The sequence below is a fragment of the Salvia splendens genome, chromosome 16 (genome assembly GCF_004379255.2).
Source record: "Salvia splendens isolate huo1 chromosome 16, SspV2, whole genome shotgun sequence".
In the NCBI taxonomy this organism is placed as follows: Eukaryota; Viridiplantae; Streptophyta; class Magnoliopsida; order Lamiales; family Lamiaceae; genus Salvia; species Salvia splendens.
In genome coordinates, this window is record NC_056047.1 from 19283972 (window position 1) to 19303935 (window position 19964).

Sequence of the window (19964 nt, forward strand, 5' to 3'; positions counted from 1 at the left end):
TAAATTTCAAGTTTTATGGAACTCCTCAAAACTAAGGAATGGTTATGATTTATGAATGCTCTCTCTAATACAATCAATCAGCAAAGTAAAAGAGAGAGATCAATTGAATACTATTTTCTTACTCAGAAACCACCAAATGCTAGTATGCTACAACAAACCATCATCAAAATCTAATTCAGCAACACTGCAGCTATCAGAGCCTTTGGCTTGATCACGAAAATAGATCCCGACGTCATTAAACAGAGACAACAGATGCAGAAGATCGTCGTGAGACAGTTTCGCTGGCCTCTTATCGACATAACCACCTGACTCCAAAACCCCCGCGACTCTCGCCCTAAACGAGCTGATCATGTTTCCCACCCCCAGTCCCAGCTGAGAGCCACTTTCACACTCCTCAAGATCATTGCTATCTTGACAAAACCCTTCAACTCTGCTGAATTTCATCAGCTCCATCAGTTTCCTCTTCTGCTTGAATGTTGCACCTAGCGTTTTGTTCTTGTTGTTGAAGCAAGTTCTCGTGAACGCCCACCACTCTTCAAGATTCACATCTGGGATCTCTGTTTTGGGATAGAGTTTCACGACGGAGGAATCCACCTTCGGGCATGGCACGAAGTCCCTCTTGCTCACGTCCATAACAAACTCCACATCTGCCATGAGATTCATGTTTATGGCCAGCCTGTTGTACTCGGAATCGCCTGGCTTTGCTAGTAGCCTCTGCGCAAACTCTTTTTGGAGCAGCAGAGTTGCGCTTCTGAACGAATTCGCAGCTGCCCCGTATACCAGCTTGGCCAGCAGAGGAGAGGATATGTTGTAAGGTATGTTGGCCACAACTAGATTGGATTGGGGAAACTCAGTCTTCAATTCATCGCCATTGATGATCTGTAAAATAAGTTGCATACAGATTTCACTTTTATAAAGAAAAAAAACACAAAATTGTGTATGATTCAACCTTCGTACAACGATCCAGAATTTGAAATGGGTTTCTGTGCATTTCAAGCACAACAATCAGTCGTTTAGGCATTTATCCAAACAGGTTAAACGCACAAAACATAAATTGAACTATTTCTACTAAAACCTCTAATTACTCTCAATACTAATTCAGCTATTTCTAATCATAACTCACAAAACCCTAATTTCAAGCACATTAACCGCACAAAACAGAAATCACGAAAAACTTTATTCAAACCGATTCCGTTCACAAGTACGAAAGAGTTCATGAAACCTCACGTTCAGGCGTTCCAGGACCCCTGCGGCGGCAACGCGATTCCGCAAACTATCGACCATCCGATTATCGATCTCGATCGCGAAGATATTGTTGGAAGCCTCGAGCAGCTTGAGCGTGAGATTCCTGGTGCCTGGCCCGATTTCAAGCACGGTATCGTCGGATTTAATGTCGGAAACTCGAACGATCGAGTCCAGCACTCGGGGATTAGTCAGAAGATGCAGGCCTCTGCTCTTATACAGCCGTAATTTTACTTCTTCTCCGCCGTCTCCGATATTTTCCGGCTTGTTTTTCCGGCCTGACTTCGTATGGATGCAGCGATCGATAAAAAGCCGGAGAAATCGGGGAAAATCGGGTTTCTGGGGCAGTTTGCCTTTAACATTAGTACACATTTTGTTATCTATTCCACATATGGAAAAAACGCCAATGGAATTGGTGTGTCTTTAAGTAAAAACGCCAATATAAATGGCGTGTTTACTCGTAAAAACGCCAATGTAGGTGGCGTTTTATACTTGTGGCGTATTTTGGGCATATTCTCTCCAATTGAAATTACGTTAAAAAACGCCAACTTGGTTGGCGTGTATTACTAAAAAAAACGCCTTTGTAGTTAGCGTGTATGGTGGTAGAAACGCCGAACAGATTGGCGTGTTTAAGCAAAGACGAAAACGCTCAAACACGAAAACACGAGTAGCGTGGTTACTAATTCGCAAAAAACGCCAACGTGAGCGGCGTGTTTACTTTTTAGCAAAACACGCCAACCAGAGTGGCGTGTTTACTTATTTTACGAAAAACGCCAACCGGAGTGGCGTGTTTTCACAGGCTGATATACCAACCGTGCCTCCCCCAAATCGCGAAAATCTCACAATACACACACTTCGCGATTTCTCCAAGCTGCGCGCCTCCTCTCCGCGAAATCGCACTCCTCTCCGTGATTTCGGCCTACATTCATCAATCGGTGCTATTCTTCCCCAAATTCATCTATTTTTTCGGTTAGTATGCTTACCTTTTACATTATTAGAGTAAGTGGTGGATAGTTAGCTAGGGTTTGTAATGGGTTGTGAATTGAGTAGAAATATTATGCATTTTGTAATGGTTGAATGACATTATTGTTGATTATTATGTTGGATTGTTTGGGTTTAAGTGAATTTGTGTATAAATTTGATTATAAACCTAAACCCTAGGGTTGTTACTAAAAAAGTGGGCAAATTGTTTTGGTTTATGTGAGTTTTGATTGATGTATGTTGATTAGTTTGAATTGTTAAATTTGTTTATATTGTTATTAGGTTTGTCAAATTGAAATTGGACAAATTGAAATTGTTAGGTTAGGCAAAATTGAAATTGGGCAAATTGAATTTGTTAGGTTGGACGAATTGTTAATTTTGTGTAGGTGAATTGGATTATGATTTTGAATGTGCAATGTTGTGTAGGTGAATTATTTGATGTTGGTGTTCAATTTTGTGATATTGGATTAAATTGTATCTAATTATTATTGAAATGGTTTATGGTTGGTTATTGTTGAATTTGGATTATGAATGTTGTGTAGGTGAATTATGGCATCATCTTCGACCTCTCGTCGTCGGCTTGCATGTGGTCCTGCGGATCCATCTGTATTATATTTTCAGAGACAACACGTCTCTAACAACATATGGGCAGGAGTTCCATCCGAATATGTACGCTGCCGACGATATGAAGGATTAATTTGGGATGTTCCCATCCATCAATATGTCTTGACAATAGTGGACCAGATGGGGTTTGGGGGTATATTAAGGTGTGGTAAACCAAAAGACATTGACCACCATCTTATCACAGCTTTGATTGAACGTTGGAGGCCAGAGACTCACACGTTTCACTTTCTAGTCGGTGAAGCGACTGTGACACTGGAAGACGTGGAGGTCTTATGGGGCCTGAAAGTTGATGGAGAGGCTCTGACAGATTACATCCCCCCGACGGAAGCGAGATATTGGAAGGACAGATGTTTGGATTTTCTAGGATTCATACCGGACGCATCCGAGTTGAAGGAAATGACTTTTAAGCAGACAAGCTTATCGCGTCAATTGAGGATTGAGCTGTCTGATGACCACGAACACAACATATATGCTCAGCGGGCTCGTATCTATTGTCTGCTATTACTTGGTGGTCTGATGATCCCCAACGGCTCCGGAAATAAAATTCCGTTCTTCTACCTACATTTTTTCATGGATATAGAACGGTGTTCTACATATAGCTGGGGTGGTGCGACACTTGCTTGCTTGTACCACAATTTGTGTGAAGCGGCCGTTGCTAAGAGGACGGATGTAGGGGGAGCCTTAACTCTATTACAGCTTTGGGCTTGGGAGAGAATCCCAAATAATAGACCGAGGATGCTAGATCCCGTGCATACAGACTATCTACCATGTGCAAGCGCGTAAGTTGTTCACTAATTCATTTCTTAAGCTTAATGTTCATCAATCTTCGTGTTCTTCGCTCATAATTTAAATTTTTTAGATGGAATGGTCCGACGTCATATGTAAAAGCACCCGGACATTGTATTGAAAATTTCCGAGATCAGTTCTCCATGATGCATCCTAATCAGGTACTTCATATACTTATAAATTGTGTTTTGTTTTTTGTTTTTATTGAAATTATTTTGAAAAATTTGTATCACATGTAGTTTATTTGGATGCCTTATCTCCACTGAGAGTTGCCGGAAAGTTGTGATGTCGGGCTTCCTATATGGATGTCGATAACAACGCTTATTTGTTGGAATCTGGCTGAGCCACACCTGCCACACCGAGTGTTGCGCCAATTCGGGATTATCCAACCGTATATCCCGGATCTCCCCCGGTTCCACGGTTCTGATTTTTTGAAACAGGATCGCCGTGGAAAATCTGGTCGGAATTGGGTTCAATGGCACGCCAGGTATATACAGGAGTGGGACAACAGGCACTTTACGATATGGACTGATCTGGAGGACAGTACTGAGCCTGTTGCAACGGAAGAATATATGAATTGGTTTCGCCAGATCACTGTGGTGTATTTAACCAAACCCGGCGTGCATTCTGCAGAGGGATTCCACGAAACGGCATCGTCTCATAACTTTACGGTACATTATTTATACTTAACTAAACCCTGATTACTTATTTAAATTCATATTATGATATGCACTTAACTTTGAAAATTTGTAGGTGGAGACGCTTCACAATATACACCACTTTCTAAGTGGCCGAGCTGCGACAGGACATTTCTGTCCGGATATGGAAACCATTTCGAGGATGGTTGAAGAAGGACTGCAGATATCCAGGGAGGCTCAGTTGATGGACTACCGTCGCAGCGCTCTGCAATGGACGTGGATGTACCCGTAAGGCAAAAGGCAAAACGACGAACCAAGAAGAAAACCGCCTGCGGAGAGTCGTCATCTCAGTTCGGACACAACTCCGATGACGATTTTGTGGAACCACCTCCACCGAGCTCTGCACTTCGAGGCCGCCATTCTGTCAGCCACACCGGTGGTACCGGAGAAGATATTAGCCTCAGTGATGTCCCCGCTTCTCCACCGCGGTCGTCTGTGCAGGATGATCTTTTTGTTCAAGATACTCCTCCCTCAAGGATCCCTAGATCTACATCCAAGATTGGGAAGGGGATACGGGGCCAGTTTATGCGGAAACGTCGTGACGATTGAACTAATTTGAACTCTTTACATTAGTAATTGGATACATTCTCTTGATATTAGTGTTTTTTCATTGATTTTAACTCTTTATATTAGTAATTTGATATTGGTGTTTTTTCATTTGATTTGAACTCATTGATTTTAAGTCTTTATGCTTAAGTCTTTGGATTTATGAATTATTATTTCGTAGTTGAAATGAAAACAGGCAAACAAAGAGATAGAGGAAATAGCGGCAGTAAGAAGAAATGCGGAAATAGGTAACACGCCAATGTCATTGGCGTGTCTAAGTTAGAAGAAATTTTGTCCAGTTTTTTCACGACGCATTCTGAACAAAAACGCCAGTCCCGTTGGCGTGTTTCGTTAAAAACACGCCAACCCCGTTGGCGTGTTTTATTACAATCACGCCAGTCACGTTGGCGTCTATTAAAACACGCCACTCACATAGGCGTGTTTCAATAAAAAAACGCTACCCAAATTTGCGTTTTTAGCTGATCATTTCGCAATATTCCTCAATATATAAGTAAATACAAATATTACCCAATACATAAGTCCAAATATTACTAAATACCGAAATCCAATATTACACAATGCATAAGTTTAATTGTATCGCCTTTTTCGCGTAAAAAAGCTACGGATACCCTTCCCGATTCTGGCGGTTGAGAGTCTAGACGGAGGAGTATCTTGCACAACTACATTTTCTAAATCAACCCTGAAAAAATCGTCTCACACATAAGACCGAGGTGGAGAATGTGGGACATCACTGAGACCGATGTCTTCGCCTGTACCACCAGTGTGGCTGACAGAATGACGACCTCGAACTGCAGATCTTGGTGGAGGTGGAGGCATAAAATCGTGATCGGCATCATCAGTGTGACTGACATAATGACGACCTCGAACTGCATATCTTGGTGGAGGTGGAGGCATAAAATCGTCAGCAGCATCATTTACCAACTGAGTATCCATCCTTGAAAGAACATTCGGGCAGTTGCGCCTGTCATGACCTGGTTGACGACAATGTTTACATCGGCGTCGGGCTCGTGGCTGGTCAGCTTCACGGACATCCATCTGATTAGGAATCCTAGTAGTACGGTATCGACCGCGACTTTTAGGCATTAACTGAGCTCGTGAACATTACAAAGTCCATTCAGGCACGGCCCAATAATCTTGGTGTTTGGGTGGATTGAACACCGTAGAATATTGGTCTACCCAAACACTTGTGCGGTATACGGGATCAACAAGCGACAGCATGTGGTCGTTTCTAAACCGCGCAACTGCCGCTGCATGTGAACATGGAAGTCTCCACATCTGCCACTTTTTACATTTGCAGTGCGACTCCAAGTACTTTACCTTCCACTTATTATCGCCCTTTCCACCAATTCGACGCTTTGTTCGAACCACATAATGCCCTGCAATTGTGTTGGGTGCTCTCACATTATGTAATTGACCTTTTGCATCATTTTTGCACACCTTTTCATGCGCCCACGGGGTAAGTGGTGTGGCACACTGTGTTGATGCAATTGACCGGTCATTGAACCATTCTATTGTCCTCCAGAATATCATATCAATGCAAGCTTTAATTGAGAGTTGTCTTGCGCCTCTCAACACATTGTTGTAAGATTCCACCATATTAGTGGTCACCTCACCCCATCTTTTGTGTTTGTCATATGCCAGATTCCATTTTTCTAACTCCACGGCATCAAGGTACTGCAAAGCCTCGGTGTTGACGTTTCGAAGTAAACGACGTCTGATCTTAAACTTGCGCTTCTTGGTAGCAATACCAATTTTCCAAACAAGTCTTTTGACCATGATACCTTTGTGATTCTGCAAAACATTCTTTCTAACATGTACCAAGCAAAATCTGTGATGACCCACATTGGGTTCTTCTTTCCATATGGGAGAATTCATTGCATCTATGATTCCCACATGCCTATCAGATATGACACATATTTCATGCTTTGCTACATGAAGTCTAATGTGTTCCATAAACCAATTCCAACTTTCTTTGGTTTCCTCATCAACAATGGCATATGCAACAGGCAAACATTTCTTATTAGCATCAAATCCAACGGCAATAAGAATTTTACCTCGACATCGTCCACGTAGATGAGTTCCATCAACCGTTAAAACTGGTTTGCATAGTTGAAAAGCATCCACAGCTGGTCCAAAAGCCCAGAATACGTACTTGAATACCTTGTTCATACCATTGCTTAATATGTCATCGTGCAACCATTCCACAATTGTGCCAGGATTTTGTCTTTGCATTTCATTCAAATAAGCTGGTAACACTTTGAACGACCACTCCCATCCACCGTATACAAGCTCAATCGCTGTCCTCCGAGCATACCATGCTTTCTTGTAACTAACTTTGACATGAAATCTATTTTCAATATCCGCCACAATTGCTTTTACCTTGTAGCAAGGATCGTTTTCTATCTGATGACGAACACTCAACGCTATCATACCCGACGAAAGATTAGCGTGGCCATTATAGTTACGATCCCCCATGCAAGTATGAGCAATGCTAAACACTCTAATTTGCCAGTGTTCATCATGCTTCCTCAGTGTTGCTCGGCACTCCCACAAACATGGCGGTAAGGAAGTATCTTTCGGATTGCCTTGTGGCCACTTACAAACTGCATGCCATCTCTTTCCTTTACTTTCAGCAACTGTATATTGTCGGATTTTTTCCAAATGCCAATGAGTCACAGCTGCCTTCAATTCCAACTTCGTTCTAAATTTAGTATGCAAACCGACATTGCTAGGATCTTTTTCACTCCAATAATGCACACTGGGATCATCACGCTCAAAGTTTTTGGGATCAAAACTATCATATAGACCTGGTAAGGTGCGAAAGTAGTTGATTCCACGTTGTGGGAACTGTGGAACTACTCTTCCTCCAACTGCCCTTCCACCAACTGATGTTTCTCCCACTGTTGTTTCTCCAAGTGGAATGGATGGTCTTGAAGCAACAAATTGTTCATCATCCGACGGATCACCATCTGAGTCTGTACTAACCGTGTCAGAATCTTCAGAATGATAAGGTGATTGTGGATCAAGAAAGTCGGCTTTATCATGACCTATTATGTCCTCAACCACATCACAATTGTCACGTTCCCCTAAATACACGCCTCCAGCTTCAAAATCTTGTGTTGCAGCTAAATATGGTTCTTGGGCTCTCGTAGACGTACCAACATCAAAATCTTGTGTTGCAGCAAAATATTGTTCTTGGGCTCTCGTAGACGTACCAACATCATAACTTATGACATGATGACTGTGATGTTGAGTAATTGCCGAATACTCAACATATAATTCAATTACACCTCCAATAACCATACTCTCACTAAACATTAGTTGCATGCATACTTCGTCTAGTTGAACACCTATAAACGTGACTCCGGATCCAAAGCATATAGTACGTTTCCATATTATTTGAATATTGTTTTCATATATGCTTATCCCCATCCTTTCACAAATTTTTTCCACAAGCTCATCGTACGAAATTGTTTCACCCAACATAATGAATCCTTTAGCAAAAGGAGGATTATACGAAATAACTGCTCCGGGAATTATCTTTCCACCCCAATATAAATTGACACACCACGTCATACTATCTGCAATAATGTAAAACACAAATAAATATGTATTATTTTTACATTCATCATTATGTAGAGTCAGCCAAAAAATTGACAAAATATTTCTATTAAATACACTACAATATATATTATCATAACAATCCATTAAATATTGGTAACAAAATTATATATACTACAACATATAATAGCATAACAATTGGTCAAAATATTTCTATTAAAATATATACTATCATAATAATCCATCAAAATATTAGTGTGCCCATAACAATTGGTCAAACTATTATATTAATTACACTACAATATATATTATCACAACAATCCATCAAATATTGGAAGACTAATGTTTAGAAGAATGAGTCTAATATTTGATATACTAACCGATTAGAAGGACTAATGTTTGGAAGAATAAGCCAAAATCGAAATCTCCACGCTCAAATCCACCACCGGGTCGACCCGAGAGAAAGGTTTTTCCGCCTTGGGAAGAGTTTTCGCGTTTAGGGGAGGTAAAGTGTTTAGGGTTTGCGATGTTGGGGGAGATCTGATTGGTATATGGTTCAACAGAAACATGCCGACCGAAATGGCGTTTTTTATGCTAACACGCCAACTACATTGGCGTGTTTATAATTAAACACGCCAACTATATTGGCGTTTTTTGTGTAACACGCCATTTAAGTTGCCGTTTTTTACATAGCTGTATTTGGCGAAAATACATCTAAAATACGACGAGATTATAAGACGCCAATGTTGTTGGCGTATTTACTTATATAAACGCCAATACGGTAGGCGTTTTTCCCATTTATGGAATAGATAACAAAATGGGTACATTTACGTAATGTTAAAGGCAAACTGCCCCAGAAACCCGATTTTTCCGAGAAATCGAGGGTGAAACAGATTGGTGGCGATATTTTCCGCCTACGGATCATTTCAAGGAATTGAATTGAAAAATCAGGTAGTCAAAATATTCAACCGAATTTGTACTTTTTCATGGTTCAATCACAAGATTTCTCTTTCTATCGAGATCGGATCCTCTGCTGTGCTACAATTCAAAGCACCAAGTGTTCTGCATAAAACGCAGAAAATAACAAATGAAACGCTAACATAAGCCTTCTCCGCATAATTACCCTACACTAAGGGCACCCACAGCGTCATGGGCTGGACCGCACCTGGGATTTGGCTCGGGCCTGCAGGTGTTGGAGGTGGGCGAGGACAGGTTCGGGATGCACCTGGAGCCCAGGGCCAGTGGGTTGTCCGGCCCGGTGTTGCGAGCGCTCATGCTGGATCCAGACCCAGACCCCAACTCAACTTTTTTTATCGTTAAATTTGAAAATTTTCTTATAAATACCATACTATTCCACAACAATTTTAATTATATTCTACTTCATTTCTATCCCTATCAAATCAAATAACTCAATACATCCGTCAAAATGCCCTCTCGATCTTATGAGAGAGCCATCCACGAAAACATTGCTAGACTGGAATGTTGACCATGCGATGCCTGCAACTCAAGAGGAAATAAACAACGAGATTGCTCGCTACTAAGCTGCAATTCAAGCATGGAACGAACAAAGCGTACCACGGACTTGGATGTATATCCATCGAGACCGTGAAGAAGCAAATTTGTGGCTATTCACCGATTATTTTTCCAGAGATCCTCGATGGAGTGATCGGATGTTCCGCGAGTGGTTTCGGATGCGGAAGCCTTTATTCCTGCACGCCGTCAATGAAGTTGTAGCTCGTGACTCGTATTTCAAGCAAACAACTAATGTTGTTGGTCGGCAAAGTCTATCGACTTTGCAGAAATGCACATCAACGATACGTCAACTAGCTTACAACACTACTGCAGATATGTTTGACGGGTATCTCCATGTAGCCGAGAGTACTGGACAAGAGTGCCTTGCTAGATTCTACCAAGCGGTCATTGAAGCTTTCAAAGATACGTACTAGAGAAAGCCAACGACCAACAACACCCAGATGTTGGTGAACATGCACGAGCGGGTCCACAGCTTCTCCGGGATGCTGCGCAGTATCGACTGTATGCACTGGCAGTGGAAGAATTGTCCAACATCATGGAGAGGTGCATACACTAGCGGGCACACGTCCGACGATCATGTTGGAGGCAGTTTCAGACCAACGATTGTGGATCTGACATGCCTACTTCAATCTTGTTGTGTTGAACAACGACCTCAATGTATTGAATGAGTCTTTAGTATTTAACGACGTGTAAAACTTAAATTCTACTATTAATTTTTCAATATTGTAAATGTCAAATATTCTTAAAACAAATATAAATATTTTAATTTAAATTATCATAATATTGACAAAAATATGCACATATATTTTGCCAAAGTAACTAAACAATATTTTTGCGTACATTTTTTTATTCCAAAAGATGTACTACGATTTTTATATGTTTTATAGTAATAAATACTCCCTCCGTCCCAGGATAATTGAAGAGTTTCATTTCGGCACGAGATTTAAGAAAATTGTATTTAGTAAGTTAAATAAAGTATATGAGAGAATAAAGTAAGAGAGAAGAGAGAGTAAAGTAAAATAAAGAATAAAGTAGGTGTAATTAGATGTTAGACTAAAGTCCACTTTTGGTCCCCTATATTTGCCCTAAAATTCTTTTTGGTCCCTTACATTAAGTTTGTAACCGGGATCCTCTGGATTCATACACCCACTTTCCCCAATTTTAACTTAGTAAATTGAAATTTCACCCTAAATCAAAAAGTCATGCCGTTGTCTTCTCCACGGAGTCGTGAACATGGAGGGCTGGTTTAACTGTAGCGGTGGCGGCGAACAAGACCTCCATATAGCATATGATAGACGAAAGACGAAAGATGGAAGCGTCGAATCTCATCCTCCGCCGCGAAATCCTTCTCCTCCACCGCGAAATCCATCTCCGCCGCAAAAGCCTCCTCCGTCGAGATATCCTCCTCTGCAAAATCCTCCTCCGACGAGATATCGGCCTCCCTCTCCAAATCTTCCACAGCTTTCATGCCTTTAGTTTACCATTTTTTTGCTACAGACAACTTATAATGAAGGTGTCGTCCTTATCATCGATAATGTTCTAGCTACATCTGTTTGTAGAAAATCTGTTTTTTTCTATATTTCTTTTTTGTTTTGCCTACCTTCAATATGAATTTGATTCATATATAATATTTGTGTTATACTTGCTATCCATTAATTTAACAACCACTGAAACTTTGTGACGATTTGTGGAAAGTTAGTTAGTTTGCATATTTTATTATTTATAATAAGAAAAATAAGCAACGTAAATTTCCTTTAATTTGATCAATTTTTATTTGAAGTAAAAAAATATTTTATAAAATTTAATATTAAATTAATTAAGTTAATTAGATTATAATTAAGTTATTAGTTGGTCAAACACTTTGACAGTTTATTTTAACAGGAAAAGGTTTTTTTGGACCAAAACAATATGTTTGGGATCAAAAGGTCACAAACTTAATGTAAGAGCATCCACAATAGTGGATGTCCCGGTGGACGTCCACTATTGCGACGATTGAGGCGGACGCGGACGTCGGGGGCGGAGGAGAGGTCATCCGCGGGTGAGCGCGGAAGTCCGCTATTGCGGTGACATGACGGACGTCTCGGCGGACGTCCCAATTTCCGATTTTTTTTTAAAACTCTATATATACGGCTCGTTGAATTTCATTTCATTTGCACCACTTGTATTAACAAGTTTCTCTTCTCTCTCCACGTTTCTATCGGTAGATCCAAAATGGCTAGTAGTGGTAGTGGTGCGGGTGGCAGTGGTGGGGATGCTGCTAACACAAGGCGGCGAATTAACGAACAGTTACGGGCTTATACGTCCGCTGAGATAAATCATTTGATACAAGAGCACTTGCAGCAGCAGCTGCAGCCGGTGGTACCTCGCCCCATCCATCGTCGAGTTGTAGTACCCCGGGACCACATCGCTGCAAACCGTCGGTTGGTTGAGGACTACTTCGCAGAGGAGCCGCGGTTTGGGGAGAACTTTTTCCGGCGGTGTTTTAGGAAGCACCTGCTGCTATTTATGAGTATCATGAACGCTTTAGAGCATCGGTACATGTATTTCAGGTTCGGGGAGGATAGGAGTGGTAGACCCGGTCACACGCCTATACAGAAGTGCACTGTCGCAATCAGGCAGCTGGCATACGGAGGCGCGACCGACATGTTCGAGAGTACCTCCACATCGGCGAGAAAAATGCCCGCGAGTGTCTGAAGTATTTTTGTCAGGGCGTTATTGAGATATTCGGGGATAGGTATCTTCGGAAGCCTACCCCCGAAGACTGCCAGGCTCTGATGGATATGCACGGGAATCAGCACGGGTTTCCGGAAATGTTGGGCAACATAGATTATATGCATTGGGAGTGGAAGCACTGCCCCGCCGCTTGGAAAGGGGTGTACACGACCGGCTTTAAAGGCAAGAATCCCACGAAGATCCTCGAAGCCGTAGCTGACTACCGGCTATGGATTTGGCATAAGTCTTTGGAGTAGCCGGGTCGAAAACGTCCTCCATTCGTCGCCCCTTTTCAACGAGCAGTGTGTCCGACCGTCAGTTTCGTCGCCAACGACAACCAGCACGATATGAGCTACTATTTGGCGGATGTGATATACCCTAGCTGGCCCGTCGTTATGAAGACTATCAGATGTCCAATAGATGAAAAGGTCTACTTTGCGAGCCGACAGGAGCGGGCATTTGGTGTGTTGTAGGCTTGATGGGCGGCAGTGAAGGGTCCAACACGGCTATGGTATCCTGAGTGCATCGCTGATGTCATGTACGCATGTATTATCATGCACAACATGATTGTCGAAAATGAAGGTCCAGCACTGACCGATTGGGCCAATGATGATGTTGATGCTGCCGGTCCAAGCCACGGCGTGGCCACCGCCAATGTACGAATGAGGATACCTCATGGGGACGCCGATCGGGTCCGTGCATTTGCCGACATGCACCAACAAGAAGCCCATATTCGACTCCAGCAGGATATAATTGAAGAGTTGTGGACGTCGAGGAGTGCATGTTGGACAATATATTTTTTATTTAATTATGTATTTATTTTTTGAAATAAAATGGTTGCACTTTTTCCGTATTTGTGTCAAAATTTTAATTCCGTAAAATTGCATATTTGTGAATATGTGAATTTGGATTATTGTTCTTGTCCGCCGGGATGTACTTGGGGATGTCCGCTATTGTGCAACGAGGTATCCTTATGACGTGACAGTGCAGTGGGATGTCCTTATGACGTGGCATGAGGTGTTTTTGGGATGTCCACCGGGACATCCGTCCCTATTGTGGATGCTCTAATTGACCAAAAAGAATTTTAGGGCAAATGTAGTGGACCAAAAGTGGACTTTAGTCTAGATGTTACTACTACATTTTTAGCCAAAAAGAGAAATGACTCAAGTAACTTGTGACAACCTAAAATGGAATACGACTCAAGTAACTTAGGACAGAGGCGGACATAAGAAGAGCCATGGGGGGCCCATGGAACCCCCAATATTTTTTAAAAATTCCAAGGGTATTTTAGTAATTTCACATTTAAATTAAATTAAATATTATTTTATATTAAATTATAGTTAAACCTAGATAATTAACCTTCTCGGCCAATATTCACTCCTGGCGCCGCTACCAATCTTCCATCTTTTTCCAATAACCAATACATAAATTTTCTCCATCTCTAGAATTAACGGCACTACGGCAATTCCGTATTCTGATGTTCACTTCCAGTTTCCATTGTTGTCTTGTTGAATAGCTGAGTTGCTGTTGGTTTGGCAGTTCAGAAAATAAGTGAGAGAAAAATTGTTTTGCATTCTTAAAATTGGGTGTTTGTGGCTTTGAGCTTTATATTGTATTTGTATATATCTTCTAGTTCTAGATATAGAATAACATTTAATTTTATTTGTTTGTGATTGTCATATTGAGCTTTTTATTTAATTATGTACTGTTTCATTTTCATTGAGTTAGTAGTGATGTAGTGGTCCCCCATTTAATTTTGTGGTATATTTTCATTTAACAAAAGAGGTATGTTATGCTTATATTTTAATATTGGAGTTCCCCTATGTATAATTCTGTTCGAGAAACTTTGTAATATAATGCCTTTCCTTATTTTTGTTTTAATTTGTAAATGGCAGCCTTTCATTTGGTTATGTGATTTTTTTTACAATATGCATTTATTAATTGTGCATTTTATTATATGTAGGGTGATGCATCATTTTTTCAAGAAAGTTTCTCCTGTTATCGCGGTTTTATCTCCGTCAAAGAATGAACCTCCACTTCTCCAACCACAAGAGTTACCTAATGAAGATAGAAATAAAGTTGATCTAGAGGATGGATCCGCACTTCTCCAACCTCAAGAGTTACCGAGTGAAGACAAAGATAAAGTCGATTTAGAGAAGCTTCCAAGTGATCCCGGGGAACGACCTGACATAATGAGTTATCCACCAAACTCAATAGAAGACATTCGTAGAGCTTATTTACTAAGAGGTCCATCTCAACCACGCAAGCATAATTTCCTTTCTACAAGCAATGGAAATCGAAAACGTAAATTTGTCTCACTTTGGTTTGATGAATTTAAGAGCTGGCTGGAGTATAGTGTTACCAAGGAAGCTGCTTATTGCTTATATTGCTATCTTTTCTCAAGACTCCATGGAATGGACAAGATGCCTTTGTATCTAAGGGATTTACTGCTTGGGGCAAGAAAGAAAGATTAAGAGATCATGTTGGAAATCATACAAGTGAGCATAATAGGTGTAGATTAGCATGTCAGGATTTGATGAACCAACCCCAGCACATTGAAGTCTCTCTACTAAAGCAGTCAACACAATCGAAGCTTAATTATCGTTGCAGATTGAATGCAACGATTGTTTCACTTCGTTATCTTATCATGCAAGGAATGCCTTCTCGCGGACATGATGAGTCCGAAGAATCCTTAAATCAAGGTAATTTTCTTGAGCTTTTGAAAGTTATTGCCTCTTGCAGCGATGAGATATCTAGTGTTGTACTAAAAAAATGCTCCTGACAATCTCAAACTAACATCATCGAGAATTCAAGGGACATCATAAATGCATTTGCTGTTGAGACAACAAAACTTATTGTACAAGATATGGGAAATGATTTTTTCTCCATATTAATCGATGAGTGTCGAGATATATCAGTCAAAGAGCAAATGGGTGTTGTGGTGCGATATGTGGACAAGAATGGATGTGTTATGGAACGCTTTCTCGGTGTAGTGCATGTCAGAGACACGGTTGCAACCTCACTTGAGAAGGCACTTGATTCTTTGTTATCTATGTATGATTTAAGTGTATCTAGTTTGAGAGGACAAGGATATGATGGTGCAAGCAACATGAGAGGTGAATTCAATGGATTGAAAAGTTTGATACTCAGGAGAAATCCCATTGAAAAGTTTGATACTCAGGAGAAATCCCAGTGCCTATTATATACATTGTTTTGCTCACCAGCTTCAACTCACAATTGTCGCTGTTGCCAAAAAGCATACAAGTATCGGATCTTTTTATAATGTTATCAGTCGTTTGTGTAATGTTGTTGGAGGTTCTTGTAAGCGCAGAGATATACTTAGAGAAAAACAGAGAGAGAATATTCTAGAAAAGATTGCACGTGATGAAATTACCACCGGGACAGGATTGAATCAAGAGATGTCATTAAAGAGGCCTGGAGATACTCGTTGGAGTTCACATTATGGTACGCTTATCAACTTGATTCATTTGTTTTCTTCTATTGCTGATGTTCTTGAATATGTGGGGGGAATGGTGATGATTCGTATAGGGCTGAAGCGGATGATGTGTCAGAAATTATTAATCGCTTTGAGTTTATTTTTGTGTTACATCTTATGAAGCAAATCTTGGGAATCACACATGAGCTCTCTCAAGTGCTACAAAAAAAGGATCAAGATATTATTAACGCAATGAATCTTGTCAAAGTAGCAAAAGCACGTTTGCAAATAATGAGGGAAGAAGGTTGGGAAGTTTTGCTTACTGATGTTTCTAAGTTTTGTGACAAATATGAGATAATTGTGCTTGACATGGATAATGAGTTTGTACCTCGAGGAAGAGTACGTAGAACTCAAAAAATGAAGAATCTCCACTATTATCGAGTTGAGATATTTTGTTCTGTGATTGACATGCAAGCTCAAGAGTTAAATCATCGTTTTGGTGAAACGGACTTACTTTTATGTATGGCATGTTTCGATCCTAGAGATTCATTTTCTGCATTTGATTTGGAGAAGCTGCTTCGCCTTGCTAGTTATTATCCATCAGAATTTTCTGGAGTTGCTTTGGATGAGCTTGAAAATCAACTTCAAAGCTTTATTTTTGATATGCGGATAGATGAAAATTTTTCACATGTATCTGGAATCGGTGGTCTTGCTCAGAAGATGGTCCCATTGGTTTATTTGTTAGTCAAGTTGTCATTGATCTTGCCGGTTGCTACTGCCTCAGTGGAAAGAGCATTTTCAGCAATGAAATTCATCAAGAGTTCTCTACGTAATAGTATGGGAGACCAACTGTTACAAGATTGCTTAGTTCCTTACATTGAAAAGGATGTCTTTGTTAATGTTACTAATGAAACTATTATGCAGCGATTCCAGAAGATGAAGAATAGAAGAGAAATGTTATGATATGTTTGTTTTTTCCTTTAATATTTAAACATTAATACTTAATTTTATATTTTTCTAATTTTATTATAAATTATTTTTGGACCCCCCATCGTTAAAATCCTGCGTCTGCCACTGACTTAGGACATAGGCAGTATGTATATTTATGATTTTAGATTTCGTATGATTATTGTGCATATCCCTTTAAATAAGAATTTTTTAAGCGGTACGAATTTTAATGTAAAATTGATAAAATAAGGGAGATATAAAGAAAATCGTGTTAATAGAAAATGAGTCTACCTCGTTAGAGATAAAGAAATTTTCTTGAATAGAAAATTTATATTTTTTGAGAATGGATGGAGGCTAGTTTATCATTTCGGAAAATTATTTCACAATAAAAAAAAGAAAATAAAATAGTCCGTGTGCATCGCGCACTGATGTGCTACTAGTTTAGAGGTTTAGTTAAAAGTGCACTTATACTATATTTGCACTATTTAATCTAGAGATAGTCATATAGAAAAAATTAATAAAATCATAAAAGATGAGAGCATCCACAGCTGTTGAAATCCGTCGTCTGGCCGTGCCAGCGGCGCGGCAACCGCTGCTCGCCGCTGCGCTCTTGCCGCTGGCACGGCGCTGCTCGATGCATCGAGCACGTCCGTACCAGCGAGCAGCCTACGTGTCAGCCTGTGATTGCTCAACAGCAATGTCGTTGGCAATTTGTTTTTTTTTAAATCATATTTTAATTAAAAAATCTGATTAAAAAAATATATTTTCCCACTTTCCAAAAAATTATATTCGTTTTCTACCCACTTTTAATTTATTTTTTAATTTTTTCCCCTAAAATACACATTTTCATCTATAAATACCCTCACTTCCACACCAAAAAATTCACACCATACTACACAATTCTCATCTAAATTCTCTCATTTCTATTCTTACAATTCTCAATCTTTCTTTCACTTACAACAAAAAAATGTCCGGCTCCGGTGATCACCCCTTCGGCTCCTACGGTTGGAACCCCGATTGGTTCGGTTCACTACCATTTTCTAGTCCGGAAACGGAATATTCGGCCCCTCCTCAAAATCAAGGTTCGCAAGTTCCGGGTGGCTACCGGCCTTACCCGATCGACGACCAAGATGCCCCCGAAGAGCAATACGGGTGGACACCCGAACCACCCGTACCTAGAGCGGGAGGGAGCGACCCATCTCAAACTCCTCATCTTCCTACTCGTGGTGTCCGCATTCCGTACACTACGGGGGAGATGGAGCAATTATTCAAAGCGTACTTGTCAATCTCCGAAGATCCGGAGGTTGGCACGAACCAATCCGGTGACCATTATTGGTGGCGCATCTGTCGCCGGTACAATCAAAACCGGCTGGCTGGAACAATCGAGCGCAACGAGAGTATGGTGCGCAATGCCATATACAGAGCCAACGAAGAAATCCAAAAGTTCCAGGGGTATTACCTCCAGGAAGAGCGGTCGGCAGGGAGCGGCCGGAGCGAGCTTGACATCATCAGTTCCGCCTTGGCGACCTACCAATCCATGAACTACAAGTCGTTCAAGTACCTCAACATTTGGCAGGAGACGCGGGCGCATCCGAAGTATATGGGAGACGTATCATCCTCATCTAGCTCCTCCTCCAAACGGTCGAGGTCGGTATTACTATCCGACGCCGGCTCCGACGTGTGGCTAGCCAACTTGTCGGAGCTAACTTGGGTAGCCCCGACACCGGCCCGAGCAGTTTACAACGCCGGCCGCAAGGAAGGAAGAAGGCGGCGGCCAACCGCCGTCGGGCCGCGACTCCATCCGCCCCAGCTCCCGAACCCGCTCCCTCTCCCTATGTGCCACCTCAACCCCCCACCAACTCGTTGTGGGGGATTTTGGCCCAACTCAATTTGGCCGATAGGTCAACTATCACTCCCGAGCAACTTCGATCGAATGTGGCAATGATACGGGATCTCCAAAAAACATTGGGGGTAGAGACGGATGAATAGTCTTCCACCGGGGTATTTTTAGCCTTAATTGTGTAATTTTTTTAGGAGTTTAATTATGTAATTTTTTATTTTTAGGAGTTTAATTATGTAATTTTTAATTTTTAGGATTTTAATTATGTAATTTTTAGTTTTCCGATAATTTTAATGCATTTTAATTTTGTGGAAATGTTTTTATTTAAATTGAATAATAGAATGGTGAGACCCTTGAGCTTGTTCTTGCGGAAGACCACGGATATGGGTGTTGTGTTCTTGCCTAAGAGCATAGAGTAAAAGTGGGACCGACCCACATCAGTGCTCGTTGGTAAGAGCACGGATGCGGATGCTATGAATAATTGATAGAGCAGTGTTTTGATACTCCTACTCTTTTGCAGCACCGACGTTAACGGCAACGACTCGAAGTCTAGTCTGCCCTTAGCATGCCACAATTTACGGACGATCAACGGCTATAAATGTGATCGTTGACGACGTTAAATTTAATCATTAAATTGGGATATGATCATATTTTTCTTGTAGTCACATGAAGTAAATATTTGGCCCCTTATATTTTACTATCCCATAATAAAATAAATAAATACATGATAATCAATCACTTTAAATTGACCGTTTTGCCAAAAGTTAGTCGAGGCATCTTTTCAAGCTCTTTTTTCTACAATTTGTCGTTTTACTTGTTTTCAACCCAGTCTAAAACATAACTACTCCCTCCGCTAGTGAATAAAAGTTTTCGTCTGTGAATAAGAGTCCAGGTTCACTTTAACCATAAATGATAATAAGATCTCACATTCCATTAAATCATTTTATTCACATTTCATTTAAAACTAATAGAAGTATATAAAAGTGAGACATCTATTTCACTAACTTTTTTCCATCCACTTTTCTTAACATTTCTT

The 19964-nt window shown here is 40.7% G+C and overlaps 2 protein-coding genes across 2 annotated transcripts; one reads left to right on the forward strand and one right to left on the reverse strand.

Annotated features, from left to right (window-relative positions):
* Positions 1 to 99: 99 nt before the first annotated feature.
* On the reverse strand, positions 100 to 2129 carry LOC121771702 (ribosomal RNA small subunit methyltransferase, mitochondrial-like). Its single transcript, XM_042168555.1, has 2 exons — positions 1228 to 2129; positions 100 to 879 (listed from the first exon to the last, which is right to left on the reverse strand). The coding sequence occupies exons 1-2, from the start codon at positions 1612 to 1614 to the stop codon at positions 148 to 150; spliced, it is 1119 nt and encodes a 372-aa protein (XP_042024489.1). The 5' UTR covers positions 1615 to 2129; the 3' UTR covers positions 100 to 147.
* Positions 2130 to 15633: 13504 nt separating this feature from the next.
* On the forward strand, positions 15634 to 17103 carry LOC121770313. The gene is made up of 3 exons (XM_042167063.1): positions 15634 to 15896; positions 15997 to 16237; positions 16324 to 17103. Exons 1-3 carry the CDS (start codon positions 15634 to 15636, stop codon positions 17101 to 17103), a joined length of 1284 nt encoding a protein of 427 aa, XP_042022997.1.
* Positions 17104 to 19964: the final 2861 nt, after the last annotated feature.